Genomic DNA, 20548 nt, shown 5'->3' with positions numbered 1-20548 from the left:
TACTATCGATGAGATATAGATGTAATCACTGTCCTATGCGGAACAAGACCATCGCTGCGGCATTGATGATTTAATATAAAATAGATATATTTAAACTGTGATACACTCATTTTATAATAATAATATAATAATAATATTAATAATAATCATCGTAATAGTAATAATAATTAGTTTTAACAAACACAAACGGTGAATCGTAAAAACACCATAGTCGATGGCCTACACCACGTTCGCATACTTGCACAATTTCCGATCGAATCATATATGTACGCATATACATTCGACATTCTTCAGAACGGGAACGGATTCTTGGAAAATCACGGGGGAACGGCGACTCGCCGGTTTCCAAGAACAATTCCGATGGAATGGCTGCTGAAGTTCAGCGGATTAAACGAAGAAGAACACTCATCTCGAACGCCAAATGGGCGCCCCGAATATTGAGCAGATTAAGAGAATGTAAGAAAACTCTCGAACGATACCGTCGAAAATATAAATACGTCTACGTCGAAACCATACGAAAACTCGTGTCGCCCGACGATGGTCGAGCCGTTCCAGACCTGACGTTCCTCTTCGCCGAGCTTCCGGTTAGCACGGGAGGTTTTTCGAAACACAGAAGTCGAAAATACTCCGTGTCTTCGTTCTCTATCCACGCTATTCTTACAAACGAATTAAGAACTAGAATTTGTCAATAGTAAACTAAATCACGTTTCGGAAGCTTCTGTCTTGGCCTAGCCGTTTCGCGTCAATTTTCAAACGCCTGCGAACGTCTCGACCACCGATGGGTTTTCAGAATCGAGGGTGACGCGTCCCACGGAGAATGAAGAACGAAGAGCAACACCTCCGGAGTCTCATTAAAAACAAGAAACAACTATACGAGAGACTAATTATCTAAACGCAAGTGTACAGTTCGTAACTGACCCGTCGGTCGAGTTTCTCTTAACGAAATTTCAAATTTCGCCTCTCGCGACGCCCTTTGCTCGCGTCCACCCTCTAACAGAGCGAATTCGCAACTCGCGTCTCGCGTGTTCGCGGCGAAGACGGTAAAAAGGATCTGTCGATCCTGTCGCACGCGTTTCAGAGCGCGGAGAAGGAGCGCCTCGGTTACCGAGAGCCATACCACATCGATATATAGAAAAATAGCACCAAAAATGGGTTTTCGCGGTGCCTGTAAAAGCGGCTACACGAAATTCGAATTTCCACGGTTTCGCACGCGCGAAACGTCGTCGCTCGACGCTCGTTCTCCGGCTTGCATCCGCGCGAGACGATCGTTCTCGATCGGCCACGAGAACGGACCCAACAGAAGAGAAGAACGAGGGAATTCGGGGGTGGGGGAGGTGGGGTTGACGACGAATAAACGAAAGAACGATCGTGGTTCGGTCGGGTCTCCGACAACGACAACGACAACGACGACGACGACGACGACGTTGACGACGATACTTGTTGCGTGTCCGTTTTGAACGTCGACACTTAACGCTAAAAACGTAGCTTACTTTTCACTATGCTAAACATTGTATGTAAATACGATAATGATAGAGCGGAAATCATCATCTCCTCGCGGGTAGGTTCCCTCACTCGCTCCCTTGACTTTTCGTTATCAGCTAGCATTCACTCTACGAGCTATGTGTAACCCTTTCAAGCGAACCTCACACACTCCCACAATCCTTAAAAAAACACCCTAACGACTTTGTGCTCCCACGTGTGGATACAATATACGAGGAAAGTACACATCTCTCTCTCTCTCTCTTTCTTTCTCTCTTTCTCTCGCTCTTCTTCTTTCACGCACACACTCTCGCTCTGTCTCTTGCTCATTTTTTTGCGCTTTTTCCCAACACGGTTTTTTTATCTTTTTTTTTCTTTTTGGCAATCTGCTAGCGGTCGATCGGAGACCGTGTCAGCATTATGGGCGGCGTAATCTACCGTACAGTGTTAAACGTTTAAAACTCTCGTTGCTGGCGGGGCAACGGCTGTGTCGGAAAGATTCTCTACGACGAAAATACATCATCCTGACGTGTCCGTGGGTGCGTTAGTGCCTCTCGACGGGGGGGCCCGGGGAACTCGTTCGGGTTCAACACCGTGAAAGTCGGCTTCGCTAGTTGGAACAGTGTCTACACTCCGAGGGAACGGGGATACTCGCTCGTCAGTCGAGAAGACGGCGAGAGCTTGTCGCGTCAGGATGCTCGAACCGATGTTGCGCTCGCCGAGGTGTCCGCTCGCCGCGTAGACCAACTGTTAGAACCTCTATGCGACGCGCGGACCCCCACCCTATCGGCCTACAATCGGTGAATTACACGGTAAAGTTTAATTAGTAAGAAAAAACGTCTACTTAAAGAACCATGTACATAGAGTATTTCGTAAACGACGACCTTGCCGAGAGACTAGTTTCCACCGGAAGGTGGACGATCGGTTTCTACCGGTTCCCTTGGCCCTCTGATGGAGCAAGGTCGCGTGCACGGTGGTCCGCGGGGTTCGAACCGGCACCGACACCATCCGTAACGTTCGAACCGCCACTGACCACACGGAGAAACGTCGTTTGGCATTTAAATATGGCGTTGTTCAGTGCTCGAGATTTCTGAATGCGTCGCTCGAACGCTCGTGACCAACCGGCGACGCGATTACTCATTCGATACGGCAGTTATGGTGATCGACGTGAACGGAAGTTCTACCAAAGAATCTCTTAACGCTGGAGCTACCGGATCAGTCAAAACGATCCTATTCCCGATTTCTTCTACGATTACTGAAAGAGGAAGCTGACTCGGTAAAATTCAAATGTAAGTCAATTGAAATCTTAATAAATGCGCGTTTGCAGCTTCTATAAAGAAACTTTCGAAAGTCAGTTCAAATGCTCGGTAGCTCTAGCGTTAAACAAGCGCTGAGCAACTCGGCTTGCAACGCGTTCGTCAATAGACGGGTGCGGCGAAAATGATCTGAAGCTTTTAAACATTCAGAGAATATCGGATGTTCGATTCTGGCTTGCAAGGAGTACTATATTCTAGCCCGCGACAAAGGTTGCTCAGCGCTATCTCAAACGACAGACAGTAAAGCTAGTCTAGGTGATCGCCTCGAGCGCGTTACAAGACACTGTAGCCGTTCACCGTTCGCGGATCATTTAAAAGCGACTCGGATGACCTCGTGGAACATCGCGGAGAGATTCGCCGGTTAGGGCCGCGGTTCGGTTAAACTAGAGAAACAAGATATCGGTCTCGGCGAACGGTGAACGCTTGACAAAACAATCGTAAGAAACGCTTCCGAGAAATCCTAATCGCCTCGATCCTAAGGAAGAGGATCGAACGTTCGATCCTTCGATCGCGCGAGCGTTGGCAGCGCGACTTCGTTTTTCCTTCGTTTCTTCTTCGTCGTGGTGGTTACTCTGCGCCGCCATTTGTTGCTCCGGTAGGCAGTTCACGTGAAAAGACAGTGGCGAGGAGGATCGATAAGACACAAGCGGCTGAATTGTACGCTCGTCCGCTGCCGTCCGCGATCGGACGCCGGAAAGGAGCGACACGCGACAACGGACTCTCGTTAATACTGGGTGGATGGGAGGGTACAGTCGGTGGTACAACGATGAAACTATGTATACAGCTGGGGGATGACTCGATGACTGGCGAGACGGTACAGGGACAAAAGGGTTTTGTTTGTAGTTTTTATTGGTTACGCGTAACCGTAGCGACGATAAACACGTTGAATGCCATGGGGCTGACCGGTGACCCCGTCCAAATTTAATTACTGCAATTTCCTTAATTACACGATGATTATTTGAAAACATTTCTATACTGTAAATAACGCTATTTAATACGGTGACATTTAGCAAAACAAACCTGCGATAATAACGCAGTTAAATTAAATAGTTTAATATCGTATTTTTTTCTTTTCGCATATTCTGCACCTTAAAATCGTGCGGAATTCAACGTGTTAATGTTAGAACTACCGAGCATTTAATACAATTAATATGCAATACCCATAAAAATTGTAACAATGGATTATTTTCGGTTTCTTCAGACATTTGTTATAGTATTCGAGGGAAATTATTTATTTTCAAGATCTTTTGGAATCAATGCTTTTAAGATATAAATAATTGCGAAACGAAAGACATTGAAACCAGTCCGTTTGACTGGTACGGTAACTCTAGTGTTAAACGATCGAATTGTGATTCTTCAAATAATTCTATGTTAATATATAACAGTTAAAATGTTCCTCAGTCTAGTCATCGAGTTATCTGCCAGCGGTACTCGTTGATTTCTTCCTTCTCTTCCCTATGCTCGAGAAGCGTTCGCGTTTAATACTGGTTTCTATCGTTAAACGAGAATCAATGAGATTAAATTATTTTAAAATATTTTTGATTAGCTTCGTGGATAAAGAACTGTTTGATTTCTTGGCGATTCGTCTCAACTGCACCCTCCCCGTCAGCGTGGACGACGATTTCGACCCTGCGCGTCGGAGATTGAAGCGACGACGAGGGATCCACGAGAGAGATCTCTACGAAACGCTCGTAAGACGAGGGCCGTGTCGGTCGGAAGGGTTCTCGAGGAATAGAGAAGAGAAATTTTCGTCGGTAAGGAACGAACGTCGATGAATAATCAGTCGTGTAACCGGAGCGATCGTCTGACGATTAAATGGAGCGCGAACGACGCGAACAGTCGCTCCGTTACGGTCTGTCTTGCGAGTAAAATGCACAGGGGGGAACGACGAACGCGAAAAGAAAAACGGCGGGGAACGTTTCAAGCACGATTAAAAAAAAAAAGAAAACAATTGGTCGCAAGACTTTTCAACGCAACGTAAACACAATCTTTCGCATTCTCTCTGTTCGTCGCACGCACACGCACACGCACACGCACGCTGTCGCGTTGATTTCCCTTACAATAATACTAATTCAAAGAAAAGAAGAGAAGAAACAACGGGGGGCAGAAACGGGATCGTACACATAGATCACACTACTCGCGCTCGCCGAAGGATCCATCATTTTAGCCTACCTCAGTCTGTATCAAAGTTGGTCTTTAAACTGAATTTTCGCCCCGTGGCACGCTCACCGGGAATGCAACGCGACCGGTTAAACATAGTCCCGCTTGCATCCGGATTTCTCTTTCTTTTTGAGCGTCCTTTTGTAACTGCGGGTGAGACTGTGGGTAGCCACGCTACTCAGCGCTACCTTCGTGCATGCCACGGCACACGATTCCTAATTTCTGTCCCTGGAAGAAGAAACGAACGAATGATGTCACTGAATCAGACAGGAACTCGACAGTCCCACGCAAACCATTAACCCCTTGCCATACAATGACGACTGAGTCTCGCGATGAAGATTTCTAGATTAATTCAACAAAACTCAATGTTGTTCATACCCCACGGATCAGAGCAAACAATTACTTTCCTATTATCAATGCGTTATCTTCAAATGAAATTCCCACCGAAAGTAGAACAGAATGTTTTGTTACATTTCTTCCAAATCGAGAGTAAAATGCTACATGAGCTTAATAACGAAAGTAAATAGGGCAAGGGGTTAACGCTCAATCCACGTACATTCACGTTGCATTCGCACTGAAAAACATTCACGCCGGAAATAGCCTACAGGCGAGACTCACCCTGGTCCAGGATAATAATAGGGAGGTGGTCGTTCGTATTCCGTGCTCAGCGGCGGTGGAGCAGCAGCGGCTGGTTGGTACCTAGGTGGACCGCCGTTGGGGAAGTCCCAGTTCCTGCAAGCAACGCCAAGCCCCCGTTAAATCGAGCGACACGCGTCCCCGCGGTCGAGGAACATTTTCGTCAGCTATATCCATCGACAGACGTTACGTACTCGAACAAGGTTTACGAACGAAAGAGGGAAAGTAAAGGAAAAAACGGAAAAAGAAGAAGTCGTCCAACATCGAACGTGTCTGCTGCCAACAGCGTGTATTGCCTTTAGCGAACAAACGCACGACGAAGCTGCCGCTAAGCGAAACTAAAAGAAGGTGTCCCGGTTTCTATCTCGCGGTTAAATCCCGGCGACAGGTTCAACGCACGAACTCGACGCATGCTGTTCCTGCGTTTAATCAGGCGAGCTTCCGTTAGATGTGACTGACAACGCCGGCTGCCCGACGATCGTCGTGACCCCGTGTGTCCTCGTCCGCGCGCAAAAAGCTCCAGCCGACAAAGCTAAACTGTCTGCGGCGCACAAAAACGAACCAGTCGAAACGAACAACAGAAACGAAAGAAAAGAAAGGAAAGATACGAAGTATACGGAGAGAGAGAAAGAGAGATAGAGAAAGAGAAAGAGAAAGAGAGAGAGACCGAGCGAGCGAGAGAGAGAGAGAGGGGGGGGGGGGGAGGGAGAGAGAGAGAGAGAGAGAGAGAGAGAGAGAGAGAGAGAGAGAGAGAGAGAGAGAGAGAGAGAGAGAGAGAGAGAGAGAGAGAGAGAGAGAGAGAGAGAGAGAGAGAGAGAGACAGAGAGAGAGAGAGAGAGAGAGAGAGACAGAGAGAGAAAGAGACAGAGAGAGAAAGAGAGAGAGAGTGTGAGAGACATAAGTTGATAAACAATCGGTCTTGCGACTTACGTGCAGAGGCGTATCGAGAGACGCGGGAAGTTGCCCCCCCGCAAGGTTCCCACTCACCTGGAAATAACCGGGAGAAAAAGCGTGACCAACGGGGTTGCATGAGTTGTACGGACGGGATCAAGCGGTGTGTCAACGTTAATACAATATCTACGATCGATCGGTTGCGATGGCATTCCAATTTCTACTGGTTGCTTCGAGGCACGAAGTCGTTCACGCGAGTCGAGCTACCGGAAATGTCGAAGAAGCCAAATCAACAACGAAGAAGAAGAAGAAGAAGAAGTAGAAGAAGAAGAAGGAGAAAGAAGTAGAAGAAGATCAATGAAATTCGCCTGGATAAAACGGTCTTGTGCAAGCTCCTCTGTTGAGTGGACAGCAAAGAAAGAAAGAAAGAAAGGAATTAATCGATCATTTCGAACGCTTCGAGCCAGGCAGCGTTTCACAATTCGAAGCGGAGTCTCGAGTTCCCGAAATGCGGGCCGTGCGCCGTGTGGTCCCGAAATTTCATCGAGCAAGTCGAACTTGATCCCATCCACGGTTATGTTTCAGCGTGTGTTAGAGAGCCGCAGGACAACGGGCGGAGAAAGAGTATCGCGCGATGAGTGGGAACCCTGCTCACCGATCGAGTGAAAGAAAAAAGGAAAAGAGCATTTCGAGAGAAGGAAAGAGACAGACAGATAAAGAAAGAGATAGAGAAAGAGATAGAGAGGGAAAGAAAGATAAAGACGGAGGTTGTTTGCGTAAGATTGCCGGTAAGACCAGGTGTCCCGTAGCGCGCGATCGTATCCACAGAAAGCTGAACCGAAAGGACTACCGGAATTCCAAATGCGAATGGTTGCGTGACTTACTGCGCTTCTATCGATATACCGAAGACTCTACTTTGAAGTTGTGTACCGGAAGGGGAGGCGGTAGGTGCGCGGGCAAAACAAACCAGAGATGAACTGTCGTGAACCGGGGAAGAGATAGACGATGCCGGAACACGTGCTGGTCGATGTTCGCTCGCGAGAAAAGAGGCCGAGGCGTTTTGCAACCCCTGACGCGAGGCGTTCTCCGCTGGGTCAACGACTGTCCTGCCCCGGGACCGAGGAACGATGATACAAGTCGAATGATTCGACGAGAACGTGGACTGATAAAGGAACAGGATCGCCGATGAACGGACAGACTCGTCGATCAATGAAAGTCGATTGTTCAGTGAGGATGTCTGGGCGATTACTCCAGGGAAAAGATGATCTATGAGTCGCCTATCGGTTAACTCCGTGTTTTATGTTCTCTCAAGATTCTATTGGTCTTCAGCTTGTTAGAACTCTTTGCACTCCGTGCGGCGACATTGTAAGATAAGTTGATACCTTCGTTTCAACAATAGGTTTACGGGCATTTATTGTACAGTTTATTCTGTTGTTCCTGGGGAAGTTGATATTCGTTCATTTAGATTTTGGAAACTGTAGATGTAGAAATAGACAATCAGGATTCATATTCGTGTAATTGGATCAACGAAAACCGATTGAAACATTTACCAAATAATGTTTATAAAATTCAATCTGCGTCAAATTGACGCGTTCCGTAAACCTAGTGTTAAATAAAACATTAGAAATGGCGCGCATTATTGTAAATAATCCTGGAATAGTTGGTGACTCAATAAAATGACTCGGTGTTGCTGAGAGGTTTTCAAAATCGGAGTGCAAAGAGTTACATGTTTTCACAGGGTTTAGTATCATGGAATAAATATTCCTTTACTCTTGTAAACATTACAATGATAAGGATGTTTCGCGGAGTTCCGACATGGCCGACGAGCGGCTCATATAACCCTGACTCCTTGACACGCTCGAGAGGTAGCATTTTACCTGAATAGCCACCGATATTAGATTTGACTATAGACACAATACAATTTAGGGTATCCTGTTCCTTGGCGAGGTCTCGATTTTTCAATGGATCCGGGAGCGACTGGTACGGGGGACACTTACTTCGGCGCCAGATCGGAATATCTAGAGTCGTGGCGAGACGTGCTCTGATGGGCGTCGGACATCCTCTCCCTCTCGCTGTAGCCGATAGCAGGACCGTCGTAGCTTTCCACGTACGCAGACGGGTGGTGCCTGTTGTGCGACTCGTACTTCTTGTCCTGAACACTGCAATCAAAAGGCAGCTCTTAGTCGGATTGCACCGGCGGCCCCGCCTGGCCACTCGTCATGCGAGTTAGAGAAATCAGTATACTGTTTTCTAGAAGCTTGTCTCTGCGTGTTACGTGTGTCGTTAGTGTCCTAGCTTGATCAAAGAACACGCCGTCAATGCTGTTTCGCGCGTGTAAGGAAGAAAAAAAAAAGGTTTAGAAGCCGTACTCTTTATTCGTTGCTAGTTAGAAGCGTTCCGGAGGATGCTAGACGAGCTGCTAAACCTTCGAAACTGTCGACACCTTCTGATCGCCGAACGCATCACGTGATAACATCGTAATCGACTGCGAATCGTGGTAATCGAACAAGAAATTTCGAGAAGGTGTCAATAGCGATGATTAGATAGCGGAGGAGTATCAACGGATTACAGAGTTATGTATCTAGATGTTGATACCGTAGGATTCGTATCGTCGACGTGATCTTGATTAGACAAAAGTATTTGGGATTGTTCGTTCAGATGTTAATTGTAATCCTACGGTATCTTGTTCACAGGGTATCGAAGGATGTTGCATGCCAGGAATGAACATGCCAACGGTTCAGTTAACGAGAGTTCGCTACTGGACATGCTACTGGGTTTTACCAAGTACCAAACAGTATGTCTGTAGTCGAGACACAGGCAGCGTTGGGTAGAGTGTAGCGAAGATACTATACTGTGTTCGCAGCGTTAGGAATGTATACATGCGACACGTACAACAAACAGAATTACACCATGCGAGCAAGTTTGGCTGTTGTAGTTGTATACTTACTGAGCGAGGGGTATGTTATCCCTGTCTGCGTACGCGTCATACAAATATTCACTGGAACGGAGCGTGTTAGCGGTTAGATTCCAACAACCATTCCACACATTAGACAGCTACTTTTAACTTAATATAAACTACTGCGGGACGACCGGCAATCCGATTGTCTTTGGTGTCTCTGACTTGATCGTAACCGTTGTTTAATCTCGTTCGAACTGCTAGGCGTTGAAGAGTCATTTGATTAATTTAGTAATTCTCGCGTTGAAATACTGTGTGAGCTTTGAATCAGATAGTAGAAATAGATGACAAATATCAGAACCGAGAGACAATCGAACTGCCTGCCGAGATGAGTATATATTGCTTTACGCTTGGTTCTCTCTGATAAACTGTACGTTCAGGAAAAGAAGAAGACGCGTACAATCGGCATGAAAAGAAAGGTATTAGTGATCAACACACGCACGCACACACCGAGTAGACGAAAACAGAAAATGAAATAGGCAGTGCGCTGCGCTTCTGTCATAGGTAAATACACGGGTCGTCGTTTGCCACGTGACTGCTTAAAGAGATTTCGCCGCTGCAACTTTGGGACTCGCTCTAATAAGATAGCGGAATGGATCATGCTTTGACTAGAAAATGAAAAGATATTACGAAGCTTCGAATGAGTGCATGCTACGGGTATATGGAAGCTCGATTAACTACCAAGAGAGGTCGAGATAGAAGACTGAACAGTTTCTACAGAAAGGGTGCTCGGTATCTGCTGGCAAGAAATTAGCGGAGAAATCATAGAAGCGATTGTTTCAATGTAATGAGTTTTTGTTCTTAGTTTTCCTCGGTGATATCAATGCGCCAATTTGATCCCGATTCTTCTTTTTATATATTTCTAACTTCACGACCAAGGGGACATATTGGTTCTTTTTTTTTCTTTCTCAGAATCCGCATGCATTAAGTATACTTAAATTACGCCTTGGGAACATCTAGCGACACTTGGTATATCGGTCGAGGATTAAGTGACGCGGCAAGTAAAAGAAACTTACGCTTCGACTAGGGGCCCCGGGTATGGGTCCGATTTCTGGTACAGCGTGCTCAGTTTCACGCACAACACTATGGTCGGAATGAACAGGATCAAACACCAGCCGACGCTCGCCCAGAAACCGTTCTACGCGTGTCCCGGAAACACAAAGATCATCCAAATAATTTCCAACCGGTGAACAATCGCTGAAAGTTAACCCTTTGCACTCGAGAGATGACTGTCACCATTTCATTCGATATAATACAATTACAAAGTGTCATATATAATATTAAGTTTCGTATAATGCATCAACATGTGAAATATTTAAATAAAATAGCTTTGTTTTACGTGTTTCATTAATTCCTTTAAAATAATGTTGTCTACGTCTCATACGAAAGTGTCGAATGTTTCTAGAGGAAAGCTTAGCAAAGGGTTAACAAAGATCGTCGATAGACTCACGAATGGATCCAAGATCTTGTTGCAGCCAGCGACCACCGTAGCGTTGTACGCGTTCGAAACGGGAGCGCATCTTCCGATGTCTTGCAGCGCGCGTTCGATGAGGTGCTCGAGGAAGACATCGACTTGGCGGAGGAAAGCGTTTCCAAACCTGGTTGCTAGCTGCAAACGAACAAAAACGAGCGAAAGGTAACACGACCGTTCCGGTTTTCCAGTAACCTAGAAAATCAGGCTGCGTCCAAGTGATTTTTAACAAAAGAGAAAAGAAATAATTTACATATTGAACGTATTCCGGCCCGTCCTTGTTCAGGAACTGCTGCGCTTTCGTGACTTCGTCGACGAGGACGTGGATGGCCTCCGCCATCGAGCTGTGATTAAATTTAATGGTCTCCTGAAGCGTGAGCGCTGTCTCGTTCAGCTGCTCGCTTAGCATCGCCATAGGCACCACTAGATCCCTGTGATAATGGTCCAGATCGTGGGCGTTCTTCTCCAGGCTGAGTCTCGTTTCCTCTTGACCTTCGGGCAATTTGGCCGAGACTTCCCGCAGTTGTCTAGCCAAGTGCTCTAGATTGATGTTGGTGATGTTCTCGTGGAGAATTTCGGCGTACTGGTAGAACTTTATGTCGCTGAGCCCGCTCTGAGCGAGGTCGTACAACTTCGACTTGGCGCTGTCCGTCAGGATCACCACCCCCGGCGACAAACTGATCTTCCGGCGTAGCTGTTGAATCGTGTCGTTGATGTCGTATCTGCCGACGTATTCGCGCAGGCTGTTCACGTCGACGAGGTATTTCAGCTTTAGCACGTTATACAGGGTCTTATTCAGGTGGCATTCCCTGCGATTATTATTTATTCATGTTCATTCCGAGTTCCACACGGTTTCCCATTGATCCTTGTTTCAGGTATACTCACGTGATTATCGAACTCATATTCACGTCGGCGTTAACGTTCTTCGGGTACAGAATCTTCCTAATTTCAACCATTTCATCGACTAGCTTGAACATCCTGTTGTCCCTAGGGTTCTTCAGCGGCTCGCAGACTGCTCGTTGAACCAGGACACCGGTGACCATGTGGATCACCGTGATAACCATCAGCACGCTCGTTAAAAGGAAGATAGCGGAGACAGCCCTGAAATGGTGCGTGTTAATTCCAGTACTTTCCAAGTAATATCCACAAATCAATTCTCACATCATTAAGAATCGCGCTCCAGAGCCTTTGTTACAGAAGTCATCGCCGTAGCCATCTGGACGTTTCCCGCAGATTCCGCAGAAGAGGCCGAACGTCAGGCAAATTAGAACGGTCAGTAGACTGCTGGATATACCATAGCCTAAGTAGTACCTGGAAAATTCAAGGATGTCTCAATATTTCATTCAGTTTTCTATGGGAAAGACTTTGAACTTTTTACAAAGTGTCGAAGAACTTCCGGTTGTCTCCTAAGTCATTTTACCCTCCCTCGACCCTGCCATTTACCTGTACAACGAATATTGGTCAATGTGCGTTCGCGCTACGTCCAGGTGCCGGATATTGAACTTGTCAATGTCTACGTTTATCCTATCGATCAACGCTGTAATGTCATCAGCGATGTTGGTCAGATTGTCACCGGCTTTTCTGATGCTCGCGCTGACCATCGGTATCGTCTGATTCACGGCGTGCTGGATGTCCTTCTGTATCTTCAAGAACGACTCTTTGCCCTGGCTGACCTCCGACACGATGTTCCCTTTCATCAGCATTGTGATGTTGTACAGGGCGGACGTGACGTTCGGCAACTGCAAGAAACCGTTTCGCAAGTTGATCTCTCGAGATTGAACGACAACCTCGACGACCGAAAGAAAAGTCCCATCGAAAGTGAATGTAATGCAGAAACGTAAATCGAAACGAACAGAAGAGTCAGTGTCATGCTCGAGGCCTTCTAAAACAGTCGTTCCTACGGAGAAGATGAGTTTCATGTAAGATGTAACGGAATTCGTGGCAAGTGTGTCGCGGCGGATGAACTGTATAAACGGGTTTCCTTGTATAGAGTTACAAAATGCAAAGTGAGTCGCAGACACACGGTGCAACAAGAGACAGAAGAACTTTCAAGACTGAATTCTGTGCGGTTCACCAACGAAACTGTGCAAAGTGGAAGGAGTTGCATTCGTACTCGATCCTCTCTCTCCTCTCGTTCGAGAACATTAACGAATAATAATGAACGATAACGAGTAATGATATATGTACGAACGAATGAATAAACGTATAAAGAAGGGAAAAAATGTTAGGACTCTATTTTTGTAGTTTCTCCTGAGAACTCGAAAGACAGACGGTTCTCGAACCAGCCCCGTCCCCGTTCATTCTAAACATCACACTTAAACAGAGGCGGTTTCACTTGAACATCACACATAGAAAAAAAACTGTACACAGAATCGAAAATCCACATGCTTGTTTAGCTTACGACTTACAGACTGAAGCTATTGGTGGCGAGCATGGAATCAGACAAATTGATACAGTAATCCTGTTCGTATACCAATGGTTGCACATTCATTATTCTATGATAAACGATAGCGCCGGTTCTAGACGCGTTATTCCGTATTACGCAGAAAAATCATTGAATAAGAAACTTTTGAAAGGAACGTTCGATAAAAAAAAAAATGAAAAATAAACAATATCAACTTCCATTGGCCTACGATGTAAGAACTCGATCGAACGAAATGAAACGCAAGCAAATTAAAAGCGGTCGAAGGTGAATTGTTGAGGTGCAGGCTGCGCGGGACGGTCGCCGCCATATTTGGTGTTCGTCGAATGCGGGTGAAAGATCGACGATTATAACTGTGAATCGTTTGTTCAAGAATATTGAATGTAAGAATTAATTATAATTGACTTAGAACTTATCTAAGATAAACGATATGAATCTTGAAATTTAAAAATGTCTCGCGAACTAGAGAACAATTAGTCGATCGATTCTTTTCAATGTTTCAATGATACTGTTGCATCTTTGGAACCTGGCGACTGTTCCCCTGCGCAACCTGCACACGTTTTCTTATCAGGCAATAAAGTCATACCTTCGGAAAGTAGCGGTCCATGTACTGCATGCGTGTAAAGGACAAAAGAAATGAATATATTAGTCGAGTGACGGAACGATCTATGGCCGGATACGGTAGAGGCAAAGCAGTGTTTATACCTTGTCGAAGTCGACTTGAACCGACATTTGGCTCACTTTGTAATCGTTCAGGACCTGCTTGCAGTTCTGCGTCTTGCAGGCCGAGAGCGTGTGCAGCAGGTTGCTTTTCACGCCTCGCACCACTGGTGGAAAAATACAATCAGTTCATCGAGGCTGCGATGCAGTAGTGGTATTAATACAACAACCGCACCTGCAGTGTGTTTATTTGTAAATCAAATAAAATTCACTTCGCTCGGAACTGTTTCGTTTAAAGTGTCTAATTTCAAGATTCAAAGCTATCGTTTCCAAAACTATTTAACCCTTGGAAGTTCAAGCTACGACGTCTAAAATCGAAGATCGCAAATAGATAACTTAGTTATTCTAATGAGACACTGACACGCGGTCGTCTTTTAGTATTAAAAATTTCAATGTATAATTCAGTGTTCTATCAGAAGAAGTTCAAGACAGTCTCGTCCGCGAGGAGTTAATGATTCATTAGAATGCTTCAGAGTTTCTATATTCTCAAGCCTTTAACACTAGGTCTACGAACATTTACTGTACGGTTTATTCTACTTCCTAGAAAAATCCTTGTTCGTTCGGATTTTACTAGAGATTTAAAAATAGATAATTGAAATACATACATACTGATGCAATTGCATCAAAGTCGATGTTTACCAAATATTGTCTATAAAATTCAATATACATGAAATTATTGCGTAGACCTAATGTTAACGATTACTGACGCGTATAGTTAGTCTTCAATAAGTCGAAAACAAAGAGATCTTCGAAGTGCGTTTTCTATCGCAATCCTCGTTCCAAGCAAACGAAGAAACAAGTAACACGCAGCTCCGACGAAGTGGCGGACTACACACAAGCTGAAAAGTCAGAGGGGCAGAGGGACTCTTCCACTCATGACGTTCGGACCGCCTCCGTCTTCGACGCGTGATCGTTATTGGCTGCGCGTCAGTAGCAAAGGACAGAAGCGAAGCTGAGCGATAAAGTGAGATGTAATGATACAGATCGAAGTTCATAGTACCAACTTCGTTTTCTACTGTTACATCTCACTCCGTCGCATTCGATCTCGCTTCTCCTTGTTACTGCCGTGCCGCCAATAACGATCATGTATCAAAGATGGAGGCGGTCCAAGCATCTCTGACTTTTCAGCTTGAATAGTCTGTCAACTCGTCGTAGCTGCACTATACCGATGTCCAATTGGCTGGCGTTCGTCCGTAGATCTCTGGTGATCGTCTGCATGGTCATTAAGTCCTCCTTGACGGACTCCAGGCCAGCCACGATGTCGCTCAGATTAGTCAACGAGACCGCGTGCGAGTATTCGGCGAGTTGCTCGGTGACGATCCTGCCGCTGGCTTGTAGGATGTTGTTCAGGTTGAATTCCAGCTCGTCGAAGTTCGTCGTCAAAGCAGCGTTCACCTGCTCCTTCGTCGTGGTCAGGTACAGCTTCACGTCCTTCAGGCTGACCTTGATGTTGTTCGGCAGCTCTTTGGTGCCCTCCTGCATGTACTCCGTCGTGACGAACGCGCACACCACGCCGAACCTGGAATCATCAAAGAACACGACCGACGAGGTTAACTCTTTGCACTCGATACTTTCATTATAAATATTCATTATTCAATTAACTCTTTACGGACGAAGATTCTTTGAAATACACGTAACCTTCGGAAGATTAAGCTAAATAACACAATTGCTTAATTAACCACTTGCCGTACAATGACAAGTGAGACTCGCGATGAAGATTTCTAGAGCAATTTAGCAACAATCAATGTTGTTCATTGCCCACGGATCAAAGAAAAGAACTATTTTGCTATTATTAATTTATTATCCTCAAATGAAATTTCCACTTCAGGTGGAACGGATAATTTTGTTGCATTTCTTCCAAATTGTTGATAGCAAAATGTTACGAGCTTAGTAGCGAAAGTAATTAGTACGCCAAGGGGTTAATAGGAAAACAGGAAACTGCACGCTGATCTTTTGTTGTTTAATACAACAATTTCATCTCGCTGGAATGCCATTCGTCCACAAAGAGTTAAAAATGTCTCAAATTCGGGTAATGCAAATATTTCAACAAATTCCGCTTTGTTGCATAATGTAATAAGTTCAAACTGCATTTTCACACATGGAGTTTCTTCATTTAATAAAAGAACAAGTGTTTAGTATTATTCACGCAGAATATTTTTCTTAACTTGTTTCGAATGTTCCATGCGTTGACACATTATTAACACGTTGAACGCCGTATGATTTCTTAGACGAAAATACACAAAATGAAAAAATATAATGTTGAATCATTTGATTTAATTGCATTATTATTATTGCACGTTCATCTAGCTGAATATCACTTCATTCGGTAGCATAATTTATAATATAGAAATGTTTTCAAATAATCATCGTTTAATTGAGTGAACTGTAATAATTCGATTTGATTGGGGGTCACCGGTGACCCCCATGGCATTCAACGTGTTAACTGTAATTTAATCAAACACCGACTGGCAGTTGCTTCTAGATGCTGGAAAGGCAGACGAATGCGAACATCTTCGGAAAGTTCAAGTGTTCCAAGGAGAATCGAAAGATGCGGTTCGAAGCTTAGAATTCGCGTCCGCGGAGTTGCGGAGTTCAATAGGGTATCGCAACGTCACAAGGGAATTTTAATATCGACAGCAGGGTTGTTGGATCAGCGTAATGAGATTTCGACTGATTAACGGCGGTAATCCGAAGCTTCGTTCCTTCGATGTTGACGCGTTGGGAACGGATTGATCGATGCCTGCTGAAGAGCTAACTACATAGTTCTTGCACTCGTAATTGCATTTGCAGATCGGATAGTGCGCCAGTCAGTTTTTGATTCGATGAAAATCAATGTGACGTATCGTACGTTCGGGAGGTAAGACCATCTTGGGGTTTTGGATGCGAGAACAATTGAATATATATATAATATATGTACAATATGTACAGTGGCGTTCAAAAGTTCTCGGTCAGATTGTTTTTGGAATTGAGTCCATTAATGGGTATGGCCACAAAACACTAAGTGTAATGTGTTAAAGACTATACATTAAATTATTATTATAACAGAAAACAAGCATTTTCAAATTATGAAACTTTCTGTGCAAGTAAAGTCAAGCCTAATACATTGCAGGACATACATTGTCCTTTCACGTCTATAAAACTGCAAAATAACATTTTTCGAAATAGCCCTGCCAACTCCCTTTGAAAAATTTTATTTTGCAATTTTATAGACGAGAAGGAACAACGGCACCAAAAATAACTGCAATGCATTAGCGTCACATATTTGTAACGGCCGTAATTCTATATTTTAAATAACGAAAATGAAATAAATCCTATAGATATTGTTATTAGAAACTATAAACTACATTATATTTAACACATTGCATACCGGCTAACTTTCAGAAAATTGAATTGCGCTGATGGCGATTTTCAGTGAGATCAAATTATATCACTATCTATAGGAAAACTCAAGTATCATATTGTTGTATAATACATTTTAAATACATCATCTGTTCAATACAATTAACATTTGTTTAAATACTGTAATTAGCAAGGTTACACAGCTAAGTGTCTCTACATAAAAATAGGATTTCTCGTTACCAGCATGCATTGTGTTAAGAACTCAATGATTCGTTTGTTTCATTTTTCTAATATTTTGTTTAGAAGATTTCTTGGATCGAAGAAAATATTCTAATAGAGTCCGCCACTGAAACAGGCGCTGGTAGCGAATGTGTTAAATTACTTTCATAACTCCCTGAACTTCCGGTTTCGATTTCCCTCGCGAGTTATTAAAACACTCACAGTATAATCGTCGCGACGACGATCAGCACCATGCTGAGCATCACCTTCTTGCAATGATCGTGTTTCTTGTCGAACGGTTGACTCCTGGCGCCGCAATGGCCGGCGCACCTGCAGCAACAGAAGAACAACCCGACGCAGGGGAGAATTGCAGCCAGGAGGAGCCCGATCAGCGCTAGACCGGCCAGGCCACCATAATGGGTCACAACGGTCTTCCATTCGGACAAGGTGTACTGGAACACAGGCATCCCATTCTTCACGGTGAACATCCCTGCAACAGAAACGGTTCTTACGTGAGTGGAACGGTCGTAGAATCGAGGAGACCTTTCCGCGAACTCGATAAAGGTTTAACCCTTTGCACTCGAGAGGCGACTCCCAGTCGCCAGATGATTCGATACAGTGAAATTATAAACTTTTGTATTTACTATTAACCCTTCGCACTCCAAAGGTGCCTCTCAGTCACCTGATTGGTGCATCAAAATTGTAAAATTTCGTATTTAAAATTAACCCTTTGAACTCTGTAGGCTCCAATATTGCACCAATTCTAATATTAAGTATTTTAATGAATTTTAAGAAAACTATCTTAAGATTATTAGATCTTCCAGATATACAAAGTTTGTACTGAGAAGGGAATTAAAGGTCTAAGAAATGTTATAACATTGCTAATTTTCAGTAGGACTACCATGAAAATTGGTAGGAATTGCTGACACGTTATGAAACCATCTGGAGTGCTAAGGGTTAAGTCTTGAGTAATCTGTCGATACGAGAAATGTGGAAATAAAATACCATTGTTACCCTTATTTTGTGAATAGATTCCTCGTTAAGTTAGTTGAAAAAAATGTATATCTCATATACATTTGTAATGAGATCATGTAAAATCTATATCTCATAAAATTATATTTTATGAATATTTCTAGTGACAAATTTTTGGAGTTCAAAGGGTTAACTTTTGTATACCAATAGTATATATTATTGAAAGAAAATAGTTCCCTAATTTATGTGTGATTTCTTGATAAATTAACTTTAAAGGATCTTGTCTACATCCGATTGGAAGGTATTGAATATTTCAAGTGAAAAACTTTTGAGAAAGGGTTAATCCTTTCGGTCATGATATACTAAATGTTTGGTGTATCTAAATTCGATAAATTTGATTGTAAACGTCCTCATATTATCACAACCATAGATTCTATTTGACAATGGTATCGACCTCTCTTATCAAATTGTATCACAGAATAAAACTAAAGACGTATATTCAAGTGGACTCAGGAAAAATCATTAGTGGCCGAGAGGGTTAATGCTTTTCCAACGGTTTTCTGAAGCTGTTAACCCTTCGAAAGCGAACGACAATCAAGCTTCAATCATTTGAATGATAATAGACCAGTGCACAGTACTTTTCCTTTGCAGTGTATCGAAGATAATCCGATGATTTAGCTTCGCAAGGATCGAATTATTCGAAGAATTCAACATTTCGGAGCCAACGGCGCGCGTCACGAACGATACTTGGCAATTACAGCGTGAGCAACAATCTATATGATTGCCTAACGCTTTATTATGAAAACAAGTAAAAGCCAACAGCTGGCGTCCTAAGGATCCGTTTCGAAACGTCGTCCTCCAAAATCTGTGCCAAGTTGCCTTTCCTTTTGTCTCTGTTCCCATTATGAAAACTCTCGCCGTTTAACTCTTTTGCCTTTATCGTAGAACGAGTTCGCATTTCTCTGTTCCACGCATTTTCAAACAATTACAAGAGGAAGATGCTTCGGACAAAAGTTGTAAGGTATAGAACTAAGCATATGGCGGTTACATTTTCCTTAACATTATAGGGATATTATGAAGTTCCTTAACCAGTTAACTGTGGAATTTAGTTGGGAAAAGCTCTCGTTTGGCGCGCAATAAAATCAAAAAATGGAGTGTGTACTCATCGAACGCAGGACGAATGCACGTAGAGTATATTTTAATGAAAGATCGAAACAAAGAAAAATTACATGTTTATGTGAAAAAATAAAGAATTCATCGCTAAATGAATTAGTATCGTGTCAAGCTTTACGATGACGTGTATACTCGTCAAACACAGTTAACTGGTTAAACAACAATGGATACCTCGCGTTTCGATCCAAACGTTACACAGAGAAACGGAATTTGCACAAAATTCCGTGGGATCAGATTTACATCGGAGAATATTCTCCATCGTTAAAAATCTGTGTAAATACATTTAACACGTTGAATGCACAATTCACTCGATTAAACAATTATTTGAAAACATTTCTATATTGTATTCTATATTATAAATAACGCTACCTAATGCGGCAATTCAGACCAACGTGCAATAACAATGCAATTCAATCAAACCCATTCGATTTAACCCTTTGCAGACGAAGATTCTTCGAAACATACAGAGCCTTCAACATATGAAGCTAAATTACATATCAATTGCTTAATTAATAGAAAAAAAGGTAACTACGTTTTGATCTCTTGCTGATCGACTAATAACATCATTTGTTCGCGACTTAGTCTTCCAAATACGAACATTTCATCTTACCGAAATGCCGACATCCGTCCGCAAAGGGTTAATATTACATTTTTCCCATTTAGTGTATCTTGCCTTATGAAATTATGCGTTCAACGAGTTAACAATGAATAAGGTAACAATATAAACACGTGGTAAGCCCCGAATGTCTATAGGGCAATCTTCCAGCGTGCTAAACACTGGTCATTCGCTAATT

The 20548-nt window shown here is 43.6% G+C and overlaps 1 protein-coding gene and 1 long non-coding RNA gene across 4 annotated transcripts in view; one reads left to right on the top strand and one right to left on the bottom strand.

Moving 5' to 3' along the window:
• Positions 1-46: 46 nt before the first annotated feature.
• LOC116427025 (prominin-like protein) overlaps positions 47-20548 on the bottom strand; it is a 62733-nt gene continuing 42231 nt past the window's right edge. The window contains exons 2-15 of one of the 2 annotated variants that reach the window (XM_076374050.1): positions 17832-18099; positions 15218-15570; positions 14037-14158; positions 13918-13941; positions 12353-12648; positions 12071-12220; positions 11795-12010; positions 11163-11718; positions 10889-11047; positions 10455-10576; positions 9430-9480; positions 8480-8641; positions 5574-5687; positions 47-5183 (exon numbers count right to left, since the gene is read on the bottom strand). In XM_076374050.1, coding sequence (XP_076230165.1) covers positions 5171-5183; positions 5574-5687; positions 8480-8641; positions 9430-9480; positions 10455-10576; positions 10889-11047; positions 11163-11718; positions 11795-12010; positions 12071-12220; positions 12353-12648; positions 13918-13941; positions 14037-14158; positions 15218-15570; positions 17832-18099 — 2606 coding nt within the window. In that variant the 3' untranslated portion in view covers positions 47-5170. The remainder of the gene's footprint in view (positions 5184-5573; positions 5688-8479; positions 8642-9429; positions 9481-10454; positions 10577-10888; positions 11048-11162; positions 11719-11794; positions 12011-12070; positions 12221-12352; positions 12649-13917; positions 13942-14036; positions 14159-15217; positions 15571-17831; positions 18100-20548) is intronic. The other variant, XM_076374049.1, reaches the window with a different exon arrangement.
• LOC116427026 (uncharacterized) lies at positions 8625-10478 on the top strand. Of its 2 annotated transcripts, none has more exons than XR_004235008.2 (3): positions 8625-9054; positions 9176-9857; positions 9943-10478. It is a non-coding gene; the product is annotated as an uncharacterized LOC116427026 (long non-coding RNA). The 2 variants fall into 2 exon arrangements; XR_013000137.1 differs by having other exon boundaries at positions 9176-10222; positions 10351-10478.

Source organism: Nomia melanderi, chromosome 14, assembly GCF_051020985.1.
Source record: "Nomia melanderi isolate GNS246 chromosome 14, iyNomMela1, whole genome shotgun sequence".
NCBI classification, from domain to species: domain Eukaryota; kingdom Metazoa; phylum Arthropoda; class Insecta; order Hymenoptera; family Halictidae; genus Nomia; species Nomia melanderi.
The sequence above is the reverse complement of the archived record's forward strand: the minus strand, read 5'-3'. Positions and strand labels throughout refer to the sequence as shown.